The following is a 13215-nucleotide window of genomic DNA, read 5'->3' on the forward strand; positions in this document are numbered from 1 at the left end:
TGTGGTGAACTATGGGCGTATACACCAGTCCAGTCAATTTATTATATTTTCATAAATCAATTTGTTATTTTATAACTACAAGCCACTTAAAAAAATTAGTCAATATTCAGGATTCATTAGTTTCGCAAAAGAGAAACCCCATCACCTCCTCTTGAGATCAGCTCCTCCATTACTTCACCATGATCATGATCATCATCATCTAAAACCTCTTACCCCTAATTAATAACTTTATGAAGCGATTCACTGAAATGATGTGCTGCATCCCCAACCTGCTTTTTGACCTGTTCAAGAATGATCGAGTAGTGATTGTAGTAGTTGAATAATAGTTCTCAAATAATTTTAATTATCACAAACCTCTTATGCTCGAGGCCCTCGTCAAGAATCTTTTCGAGCGATTTGGAGACATGAGGCGCGGAGTCGCCAGCTTGCTTTTTGGCCATCTTTATTTGGGAACTGATGAAGTACCACATCTCTTCCACGCCCATATTCAGGCGTCGTCTCACCTTCTCATAGTCCAAACCTGACTCTTGCCTCCATTCGCCTACAAAAGTTACACAAGCAAAGTCTTCAGAAATTACAAAAAGTCTTTGCATATCACAAAAGACTCTACAAACTACAAAAAGGTCTTTACAGATTACAAAATAGCATTTACAAATTACAAAAAAGTATTTACAAAATACTTCAAAGTTTTTAATTGAAGTCTACTGAATTTTGACAACAAAAATTACATTGAAAAAGACTTAAAAAACAAATAAGTTGTCTTTACAAGAATGCTTCACAAATTAGATTTTACAGGTATCAAGTCTAGTAGTTTAGATGTAAAGAAAAGATAGCATAAAGTGAACATTACAGTATAGTTTTGAAAATTCATTACGAAAAGGCAGCTCTAATTGGATTGATAGTGATGTAATGTTTACATTATAACATAGTCGTAGATAAGATGTATTTTGCTATCCATTCTCTATGGTTTAGATTGGATAAGATTTATTTATTCATGCAGATTAAACTAATACTGCGGATGATGAATACAGCATAATATATGTTGGTCCATAAACCAATATTCATAATAACCGATAATACAACTTATTATTGAATAAATCTTAAAAGTTAAAATTTAGGAAGATTCAGTGTACAAACAACTAACTATTCAATGAATTTTGCAAGCTATGATCTGGAGAATTATTGAATGATAGACTAAAGTACCATTCTCTTGGCCATGTTCCTTTTCTCAACATATATTAGCCAGTATTGAGGGCATTTAGTTGTAAGATATTTTCTCCAAGCACATTTCTCTTCTTTAATTTTGGCTTCCACCTCATCTGTCCACCATTTGGTTCTTTTAAACTTTGTATTTATAGTCTTCACACCACACATATCTTTTGCTGCTCTTATGATAACAGTTATCCAGAGGCATCTTTTGACAGATGATGGATATTTTCCTGATTCTCTCACTCTGTCAAATATGGTGTTAGAATTTCTTCATGTCGCAAACAATCTCCTTCAGCTTTCTGGTCTGGCTCAGAGACACAGGCTGATTGGGATATTTCCCATGATCTTACTTCACAATCTTGTGTTAGATCTGTCACTACCTGAGATGTATATTCCTTTGGGACTATCAGTCTATAAGATCTGTGAAAAGGAAAAAAGGGAAAATAAAGATAAAATAAGAATGTGGCCAAGGGAGGCCGATAAAACAGAAATAGAAAGGAAGAATAGCACAAAGCTTGGTCAGTAGAAAAATACCATTCTAGAAGTAGAAAGTTCCAAAGCATATTGATGAGAGAAGGGCTTTGGAAACGGGGGGACCCTTTTAGTCGCCTCCTACGACAAGCAGGAATACTGTGGGCGCATTCTAGGTTTGAACAAATTACTGAGTCAAATGGTCAACTCAGAGCTCCCCCAACCCACAAGGGGGCGAAATACTAGAACATTGTCTAATAATATCACTAAATTATTGAAAAGTTAGGTTACATACATGTTTCGACACTTATGGTGTCAACCTCAGTGTGAAAATTCAAAACTTGTTTTAAATTTTGACAATATCAAAGTGTTTTATTATACATAAATTATTATCTACTACTTTATGAATATCACTATATCTCAACAAAAATAATAAACAATATCAAAAATGATTACCTATATAAAAAATAATTACCAATATTACTGCTTTCGCCTTCCAATTTCTTCCCGAATGGCAGCTTGACACCTTGAAAATTTTTGTCAGAATTTCTAGCAACCATGTCTTTGAACACTTGTCTGAATGTTGCATCACTGAAATAAAAACAGAAATTACAAATTAGTACATTTCAGGAAGATACTGGGTTTTTTCCGCATGAAAATTTCAACTAATCACTTGAAATGCAAAATGGCTTGAATTTTCAACTAGTAGCCTTCTCAAGACAGGTGGATATCAACTAATATTTCGAATGCATAGAAATATACAGTTTATTTATAGAGTAGTTGTATTTTTCTCCCACAATTTTTAAATCACCAAAAGTAGGCTTTACGGGTAACATAACATATAAAATTCGAGAAATATATGGATAGGCCAACAAAATGATGAAAATTATACTTCAAGACCGATTGAGGATTGTCAAATTGTAAAATTTGTTGATTTCATTCATCAAAATTTTACAAGTGCTAATAAATACATATTATAAGAAATCACACAGAAATTAGAATCTGTGAGTGTTTCTACCTCAGACTATATACTTTCACCGGTCTGATATATGTTTTGGGTCTCATCATTTTGTGCATAAATTATAATATTAGAATTAAATTAATAAAGAGCAGAGAAGAAAGAGGTTCAAGCATACAATAGAGAGTGTGATGAGAGGAAAAGTGTGATTTGAAGTTTGTTTCATGTTTTTACGAAACATGTGTTTTATTTGTTAATAAAATTAAATGGACATAGCCTACATAATATTTGGACAATTTAAGACAAAATGAGGAAATTGAAGAAGTTCTGGGCAATAGCCTGTTTTTTCTTTTCCTACTATTGGTTTGCTCTATCCAATAAATAAATAAATAAAAGGTATGAGATCGAGAAAAGGGGAAAAATACAGGATTGAATAGCATAAAGATAAAAAAGAAGATGAAGAAGTAGAAGAAGAATCTGCATGTGTTGGATTGTAGAGTAAAGAGGGTGTGAGACACCTTTATAGAAGATGTAGAGCTGAAGAAAGAGATGAAATAAATTGGGATTTTTGGCTTTTGGGATTTTTGCTTGTTTGTGAAGGAATTCGAATGCTCCAAATGTAGATGCAGTGTCTGTATTGAATTGAAATGAGTGAAGAAAAGAAATGAGAACTTTAAAAAAATTCAATCATTTTTTAAAGAAATAATAATTTTTATGCTACCTTTAAGATTGATGTTGTGAGGGTTTGAACATTTCAGAGCAATCATCTAAAAGTTGTAGAATGGAAAGAGCGAAGAAAATATTAAATTTTTTATAAGTTTAATTTACATAATTTGTTGAAATAGAGTTTAATATTGGAACAAAGATTATTGAGATGATTAATTCAATTTAATAAAGATATGCTGAATACAATATTATATAATAAATTATTACTGAATATGAAATTTTATACTGAATTATAAAGTACATAGGGTCGAAATGCTTAATTATTTAATATAGGAGCCATAGAACTAATTAAAGGCAAACCCTCCATAAGAGCAAATTCTATCGAAGCAAAGGAGCCACAGTTTCACGAGATCAATCAAATAATAATAAAAACAATAAACCGTACAGATTTACATTTTTTTAGCCAATCTAGATAGTGAGTTGTAACGTGCATCTACCTGTTCAAAGCATCATAAGTCATAAAAATATAACGTATCATAAGATAATAAAAATAATAATAATTAAAACAAATTTTATTAAATAATATTGATTATTGTCAAAGAAACTCTACATACGTCTCAGAATCAAATGAAAAGTAGATCGCCTTCATGCTTTAGAGTTTAAAATCACTATTAGATAATTTGATATAATAGAAAAAGAACCTTGAAGTATATAGCTGTATCTTTTATGATGAAGTATTTATGAAAGTGTTCAATTTTATGCCAAACTTCTCATACTAGTGTAAAAGGACTCAATGTACGAAATTTAAAATTATTGTTGCCGTACCAGTAGGATAAAAAAACTAACACGAATTTTTACACTAACTGGATTTTTTATAGCTACTAATATGACATTCAGAGAAACAAGTTCGGACGTTTTGCTGAAACTTAATAATATTGTCAAAATTACATATAAGTGTTTCAGTGATTGATGACTTAGGGCCACATGCTAACATTAAGTTTAACGCCAAACCATGTTTACTTGTAGATATGGTTGCAGTTATCATTTATTGTGTTTCATACGTGGTTTAAACGAACAACTGACATTTCTCCGTTTAAACCAAGTATCTGCATACGAGCCTTGAATTGGAGTGAAATACGACGAATATCATTCAAACATCTACTGCAGTTTGAGAAACAATATCAAACCATCATCAATTTGATGGGTTTAGCCCATTCACTACTGATTAGAGCCGTCAAAAAACAATAACATTTTTTATCGATGTTTTATGATGATATGAAATGAGATGATAATTGAAAAGTGAATGAGGTGACGGGAATGGTGATGTATTTTAAGACAAAAATGTAGAACACTATCAAGTGAAAACTGATATTGTATCTACTTTCTTTGATTTTCTAATACTAAATACCACCTGTTACTAATTTTGGATCTTGGCTTTTCAATTACAAAAATGGTGTCAACATCTATTAAAATTAGAACACAAACGACACTTACTGATACTTGGATTTCAATTGAAAAAATAATTTCATCATCTATTATAATCAGTGCGGAAACGAGATTTATCTATCAAGACCAAACTTAATTTTTAATTTAAAATATGATTCAATTATCTATTAAGATTCGAGTATGAATGAGAAAATGTGAAATGGGATACTAATTTTAGACAAACAGTTTTTTAATATCAAAAAGATTTTATTGCCGATTAGAACTGAATTAGAAACGAGAAGTAAAACGAGATTGGAACGTTCTCATTTGTTGGACAGGCATGATATTTGAACTAAGCAGTGATTACAACACAAAGCTAGTATGCTGGAAGCAGTCCCAGCCAGTCAGTCCCCTAGATTGTTAGTTTGATAAGTCAGTTTACAAAGGGACTCGACTCATCCATCCGTGTCTGGTTGGCAAAATAACGCAACAATCTGTGTTGTTATAATGTGAACCAGTTCAAGATGTCAGCATCCCTTATTAGTAACATCAATGCTCAACATTCAACAAATGCTGCAAGTTTGAAATGAATAATTTCCTCCACACGAGATGACACAAGCGATAGCGGTCAAACTAAAGCATACACATTTGGTCCAGCTTCCTAATTAAACTAATACAATTATTTCCTGTACTAGAGACACATCCTGCACAAAATACATAACATAATGCATTTATATCTGTATCTAGTAATATGCATTAGTTTTTTTTTGGCTGAAGGTGATGCTCTAATAAACTCTTGGCTTGTTTTCACATTTAGATGAATAATAACGTTTGTGACTTCTACCACTTATTGTATTTTGTTTGTTTCGTATTTTCTTTGATTTTCAAGTTAATTAATATCTTTTATTTATATTTACTATAGAGTATTTAGTATATTTTCTTTTAATTTTGTCTTATGATTTAAAGATTTCCGGTTTTCCCCCTTTTACATTACCCTTATTAACATATTTGGTATTAAAGATGTAAAATAACCCTATTAACATTGATTTGATTTGAAGCTCGCTAAAGATTAACGAGTTTCAAATCAAATACTTATTTATTCAACTAAACAATCAACAATTTACCTTTACACATTTCTAATAAATTCGACATCTTTGAGAACAATACTTCAATCTGGATTTAGAACTTCTTTTTAGTTGCACAACTAAAAAGGATAGCGCTATCTTCTTTGTCGAATGATAGACAAGGATAGCAACACCAATGTTAATCAAATACTGTCATTATAACGTGGACCTCATTCCTAGCACTACATCCATTTTCTTGGAGAGTTGGTGACACTATTTGAAAGGCACTAGATAACTAGATTTAGACACTAAGGCCCGGTTGCACAAAATCCACGGTTAATCACGAGAACACCAATAAGAAAAGGTTTTTTTAAAACTGCTTCTCTGATTGGTTCTTGTGGAATTAACCACGATTAAAACTTAAATAGCATTTGTGCAACTGGCACTATGTCTATGAAACACAATTATTTTGATTAATGGTTATCAATAATGACAACTGACAGACGGAAAAACTTTATGGTACGAAAAACGTGAACTGCTAATCAAACAAAAATTGTTTTTAGTGCTGAGAGTGAAAATTCATTACAAGATTAACGGTTCTGAAGTGTCAATAATTTATCTTTAGTACTACTCCACTTGAAATTATCAGAAAATAAACTATGTTCAGTCTCACTAAAACTATTTTTAGCAGTTTACAGGGCAAAAATAGTTTGAAATATTTGCGATGCTCTTTTGAACGACATCCCAAACTTTTTGAGGCAAGTTCTATGAATTATTAGACATAGAGAATCAATCACAACAATTATTATGGAATAGTATAATTCAGATGAATTAAGTTAATGAATTTATCAACACATTATTATTTTTAGGCTCACTGAATGATTACGGAGGTTTGTTAACTCTACAAAAATTAGTTTCCACAGGAAGTTTAAATATTGTATCCGTTAGAATCTTCCACTAATAAAATCAATGGATTATCCATGAATATGTATCCATGGATGTGTTTATGGAAGGATGATGCCCACAAAAGTGCATGGGTAAAGGGTAATGAGATGGAAGATGATGAAATAATCAAAAATCCATGCGCTTGGCGGGAGTTGAACCCTAAACTGTGCTGGCATCAATATTGAAATAAGAAAATATAAGCAAGAATTGAACGTAGACTGAAGTTAGAAAGTACCTATTAATAACATTGTAAAATATCAATTCTGAACTCAAACTGCTTGATTCATTCTTATTTTTTTTTTTTTGCATTCAATTAAAAAAAACCTATTGACAATAATATGTCAAGTAAACGATACAGAAATCAAAGTAGACATCCTGAATATTTTCTGTGCTCAAGTGTCAGTTATATAATAAAGACTGGCATTTCTGTAAATACCTTAATGATAGTTTTTATACCTATTTTATATTATTGATTGATTCATACAATAAGTACATCATCAAAATGAGAATAAATAGTATTATTTATTATTAATAATCATAATAATAATTATTATTTAATATTATTTTTTCATAAACGTTTCCTTTTAGAATGAATAAAAGTATTTTCGTGTCAAAGTAAAAATAATTCTTGAAATACAGTACTAAGATTTGTGAAATCTTATGAAAATTAGATGCATTAGAACCAAATTATTTCAATATTTAAATATGACAAAATGATTTAAAATCAACATGAAAGCATCTCAACTACAATCTACTGTATTTAAAAAGTTAATTCAGATTAGATAATACAACATGACAAAAAAAATAATTTCTATTAACTTAAAAAGCTTTAAACTATAAGGAAACAAAAATAGAATCTATTGAGGAGTGCAAATGAGTTTTTTGAAATAAAAAAGCATTTCCAAGAGCCCGAAAAAGTAAAGCAAACTGAAATCAATGAAGTGCGAACAGTCACAATTGAAAAGTATAAAACTATTGGAAAATAATATAATTCCTCATTTAAAAAGAGAAAATTATAATTGAGACTACAAAGAAGTCGAATAAAAATAAAATTAGCATATTAAATGCGCAAATAACTCTAAAAATTCAAATTCACTATTTTGATATGTTATTTTCACACATATCAAATTTTCTACACACCCATACAATAATTTAGTGTATTCATTACAATTCATAAACAACTTATATGTTGAAAGAAGATTTCCTTGTCTCTTCTATCAATTTGGTGGAAAAAATCATTCTAATTATTCAATTCTTTCTAATTAACAATATGTAAACTGGAAATGATTTCATCATAATTTAACTTGATTTTCCCCCCTACCTTGACACTCAGGGGGGATTTGATATACGTAGATCTACAAATGAGAGCTACAAAGTGTATTCATAAATCATTATCAATCAAAAACAACATTTAATTTAAATGGAGAGACTGATATTTCCAGGAAATTATGATGAGTTTGAAAAGCGACCAACCTTAATAACTTAATGTGCACCTAGTCCACTATGATAAATGCACCTAGTCCCCTATGAAAAATGCACCTAGTGGAATTGAAAACTCTGTAGAACTGGTAATAAACATTTTATTACTGTGTGGCTATTATTTTTCAGGTGACAAGTATATCCAGTAAGTATTGTGTAGAATGCAAACTATTGATTAATCTACCCTCCTAAAAGCGAAATGTAACCAAGCAGCTCGTATATGATCATTTAATACAACTTACTCATTACTGGAGCTCTCAATTAATTGTTTCCTTTCAAAGAATAGAATATAACAATTAGAATGTTGGCAAACATGTTGATAAAATAAATTGTAAAACTTTTAAAAACATGAATTTATGTTCAAGTTAGGGTTAGTTATCATTCTCGTAGCTAGATAGAAACACTTTTTAAACTTTATTAATGAGTTCAATATAAGAAAATATAATACAACATACCTATAACATTTACATCAGATATGAAATTAGAATATTAAGGTTTTTATTTAAATAGGGTTACTTTTTCAGATGGAAATGTAGCCCACATTAGCTCTAGGCTTGTGCGTGAGTAATAGGAAGGATGAAGATGCGAGATGTGCCGACCTTACTCTGTACATGGGTTCCGAACAACCGAGAAATGATTTTCAAACAATATTGGACAACATTGACTTTTATCAAAATTTGGCAATGAAATGGTGAAGGCTCAGCCTAGTTTTTCTTTTATGGTCATAACTATATCATAATTATAGTGTTTATACAATAAATGAATAAACTCATAATGAAGTGCAGTTGAGTCGCCTCTCCAAGAGATCACTCATCCAACTAAAGTCCATCTAAGAGCATGATCACATTGAATGCTGGCCTCACCCTGTGTGATCTTAGCAAGGCATTTGATATGCTTGATCACCAGATTCTTCTCAAGAAGCTCAAGCCCTATGGTGTGGTTGGATCTCCTATCTGGGGGGTCGCAGACAGGCGGTACTGGCCAATGGTATTCTTTCACAGATAAGAGACTGTCATGACTGTGGAGTGCCCCATGGCTCTGTCTTGCGCCCTTTGCTTTTTCTGATTGCAGTGAATGACGTTGCATGTGTGGATGACAGAACGACTGTCTGCTATGCTGATGACACGACATTCTATGACGTGGGCTGCAGTGCTGAGGAGCTGGGGACGGCTATGCTTGAGACCAGGGTGTTTGCAACAAACTGGTTCTCTTCAAACCTATTCCTCCTCAATGAGCAGAAAACGCAAACTATTGTATTCTTCCTTAGGAATGGAGAGGAATACAAGTCTGATCCGGTGAAGCTGCTTGGCTTGATCCTGGACAGGAAGCTGTCGTGGAGTTGCCATATAGAGTCTGTTTGCAGTAGGCTGAGCAGGGTGGCTTTCTTGTTGAGAGGGCTGAGATGTAGTGTTCCCATTCACTACCCTGTACAAACTCAATGTTTAAGACAGGTATATTTCCAGACTTATTGAAAATAGCCAAAGTGATTTCTCTCCTAAGTAAAGGTAATGTTATGAATATTAATAATTATCGACCTATTTCAGTTTTAAATGTATTCGTTGTCAAAGGTTTGTGAGAGGCTCATTCAAGATAGAATTATGAGTTATCTGTTTAAATTCGATTTTCTTTTCAATTGTCAATATGGTTTTATGAAGGGAAAGTCAACAATCACTGCAGTGGTAAATATTTTTTAGTCAATTGTGAGAGGGATTGATGCTGGTGATTATGTAACTGCGCTCCTGTTGGACCTGTCAAGAGCCTTTAATAGTGTCAATATCGATATTCTTTTATGCAAGTTATCAAAGCTCAGAATTAGAGGCGAGGCGAATAGATTGATAGCATCATACATGAGCCAGTACACAGGTTCCAGTACACATGTATATCTACTCCTAATGGGTTAGTAAACTCAGCCAAGTTACCATTGACACGAGGCGTATCACAAGGCTCCATTTTAGGTCCATTACTCTTCATAATATAGGTAAATGATATTCAATTCAATGTTCCTGTCACTGATAAAATCACTCTCTATAGCCTACCGATGATTGTACCTTGCTACTTAAGAGATCAGATCTCATAGACTTGGAGATTGAGGCAAATAACATGGCCAATGAGGTTGTGCAGTTTTTCAATTATTCAGACCTCACTATAAATCCAAACAAAAGTCATGTCGTTAGCTTTGATTTTAAGTATTATCCTTTTCACCCCACCATAACACTTGGTGAAACGAACATTGAGAGTTGTACTGTTGTGAACATGTTAGGTTTGTCGATAGATTCCAAGCTTAATTGGGGGGATCGTGTGAACAAGATATTGAAATTGAGTAGGTCATTTTTGCATTTAGAAATATTGTTAAACGGGTGCCTAAAACAACAGCAAAAAGTGTCTACTACGTACTGATTGAATCCCACATTGCTTATGGCATTGAATTATGCGAGAGTACCTCGAAGCAAAAAGAATTTTTGTTTTTCAAAAGTCCGCAATTAGATACCTGGAGGGGCTCAAATTTCCACAGACATGTCGGGAGTCTTTCAGTAGCCTAAGTATTTTAACTGTTCCATCATTGTACATTTTCAAATCAATATTACATGTGAAAGATAAGTTGAATACATTCCAAGTTAACTCAGATATTCATGGCTATAACACTAGGGGAAAGAGTAACATTTCAGTTGAGAGACATAGGCTGAGTGTATTTGAGAAAACACCAACTTATAGGGGACAAAAGTTTTTTTCCGAAACTTCCGGCTGATTTAAGAAGTATTGTTGAGGAAAAACAACTCAAAACAAAACTATATTCTTTTTTCAGTAAGAAGGCTTTCTATGATGTTGACGAATTCTTTTTAGAGTGAAAAAATTATTATAATAATTTTGAAAATTTAATGAATTGTTAAATGTTATTAGAGTTTTATTTTATGATTGATACTTTATGTTATTCTGGTATTTATCTGTGACGTTTTTCAACTGTATTGTTTTTGTTACACTTTTGTTGAAAATAAAATATTATTGTTATTATAGGGTGTGTTACTTCGTTTTCTTTCAGAGCATCATATTATAAGGCCAGGTTCTGTGGGGTGGAGCTGCTGATATAGGACGTGTGCTGTGCATGCAGAAGAGAGCCTGCGTAGGGCTGACAAACTGACTCATTGTCGTCCTCTCTTTGTTAGAGAGAGGATACTTACGGTATTTGCACTCTGTTTTTCATACGCTTTGCAGGATACATGCGAATGTGGATGACCTTGCCACCAGGTAGAGTTTTCATGCCTACAATACAAGGGGTAGCCATAGATTGTACCAGAGGCTCAGCAGGACGCAAACTGGCCTTGCCCACCTGTCTGTGAGACTTTTCAACAAGCTACCAATAGCGGCAAGAGACCTGTCGACCAGACGATTTCAGGGAGCGCTAAGGGGATTGCAGGTGGAGAACCCATTGTATTCCATCAGTGAGTTCTTAATGTTGGACAACACCTGGTGAGTTCGTATTTTTGACTTTCTGTTGTTGTGACTGTATGGCTATTTCTATTATTCTGTTATATATCACTTATAAAAGACAAAAAGTATAGTAAGTAAAATGTCTTTAGTCAGTTGTGGTTTGTTTTTTGAAACGATATTAAGATACTGAAAACTTGAGTTGAAATTTCAGTCTAATAATTTAGCAGTTCTTCAGTTTATGATGCAGGCATACATCAAGTACCAAATTATAAAAAAATACAAATGAGATAAGAAAATTTATCCATTATTACTATATAGAGTTGGATGTTTATTGGAAATCATAATTCAGAGATATTGGTGTCATTAATTCATGGGTGCACCATGAATAGATAAGGGAGAGGGGTTTTGACGAAGACTGCGTTCTTAAAATTCTTTTTTAAAATATCATCTCATGATATTTTATTTTAATCATCTCAGGTTTTGTAGCTAACGCGGGAATAAATTTATAAAAAAGTTTTTCCAATCATAATCCAAAGACATAAAATTAAAAATACGCATTCTTACCTAACGCTGTAGTCAGATAAAAGCTGATTGATCTCTATGCTCTGCTGATGTAGCATTTGAAGGTCTTTGAAAGCTTGTGAAATTCTTTGCGCTGTCTGAGGATCTGGCTCGTGTCGAAGAAATGTAACAGCCACCAGTAGGAATAGTACCCAAACCAGCAAAAGAAATCCTAAGGCACGACCCCATCCTACTTGTCTAACCAACTTCATTCTAAATACATTTATACTGCAGCTAAGATTTTTACACCCTAGAGAAAATAAATTTTAGAAGATATGAGAATTTTGAAATGTTGCGGCACAACAATAAACTTGAAAAAAGTAAATACTGTATTATTTTCCTTGGTGGATGTTGTTCTAAATTATGAAAGTAAGGTTAAGAGTTTTAAAAAAATACTTTCACTGTTGAATATGATTCTAACTAAACAATAATTCAACAATCAAATTAATTCTTCTACATAAACAAACATGATTTGAACACAGTAATTTCAATTTCAACATTCAACTTCACTTTCTCGCAATAAATGAAGAGCAGCAGAAGCGTATGAAAGTGACAGATGCTAAATGATTAACATAGATGCATACTAGCAACTAGAGTAGTGCTAGAGTGTCGATGCAGCGGCAGAATCATAAACTAAGAAACCTTGATTTACGAATGAAGGAATACAATTTTATTGAAATTAGATTCTACGTTGTGAATGATGACAGAAATTTGATTTATATGAAAAAGAATACAACTAAGGAACCTTGTTTTACGATTGAAAGAATACAATTTTATTGAAATTAGATTCTACGTTGTGAATGATGACAGAAATTTGATTTATATGAAAAATAATTTATAATACTATTTATTGAAAAATAACACTTTGTATACCGTACTTATTAAAAAAATGAAAATGACTCAAATTTGTTCGCATTCCGCATAAGTGTTTTGACAATAAATGAATCTTGAGGAAACTGAGTGCAATGCTTCTCTGTTTTCATCCAATCAATGTCGGTTGTTTGAAGTGAA

At 32.3% G+C, this 13215-nt stretch overlaps 1 protein-coding gene across 1 annotated transcript in view; it reads right to left on the reverse strand.

Moving 5' to 3' along the window:
• LOC111060402 (alpha-(1,6)-fucosyltransferase) overlaps window positions 1–12763 on the reverse strand; it is a 50737-nt gene extending 37974 nt beyond the window's left edge. The window contains exons 1-3 of the mRNA XM_039437278.1: window positions 12208–12763; window positions 2156–2271; window positions 355–541 (exon numbers count right to left, since the gene is read on the reverse strand). Of these exons, the coding sequence (XP_039293212.1) occupies window positions 355–541; window positions 2156–2271; window positions 12208–12416 (512 nt within the window). The 5' untranslated portion in view covers window positions 12417–12763. The remainder of the gene's footprint in view (window positions 1–354; window positions 542–2155; window positions 2272–12207) is intronic.
• Between the last annotated feature and the right edge of the window lie 452 nt (window positions 12764–13215).

Source organism: Nilaparvata lugens, chromosome 11 (assembly GCF_014356525.2).
Source record: "Nilaparvata lugens isolate BPH chromosome 11, ASM1435652v1, whole genome shotgun sequence".
Taxonomy (NCBI): domain Eukaryota; kingdom Metazoa; phylum Arthropoda; class Insecta; order Hemiptera; family Delphacidae; genus Nilaparvata; species Nilaparvata lugens.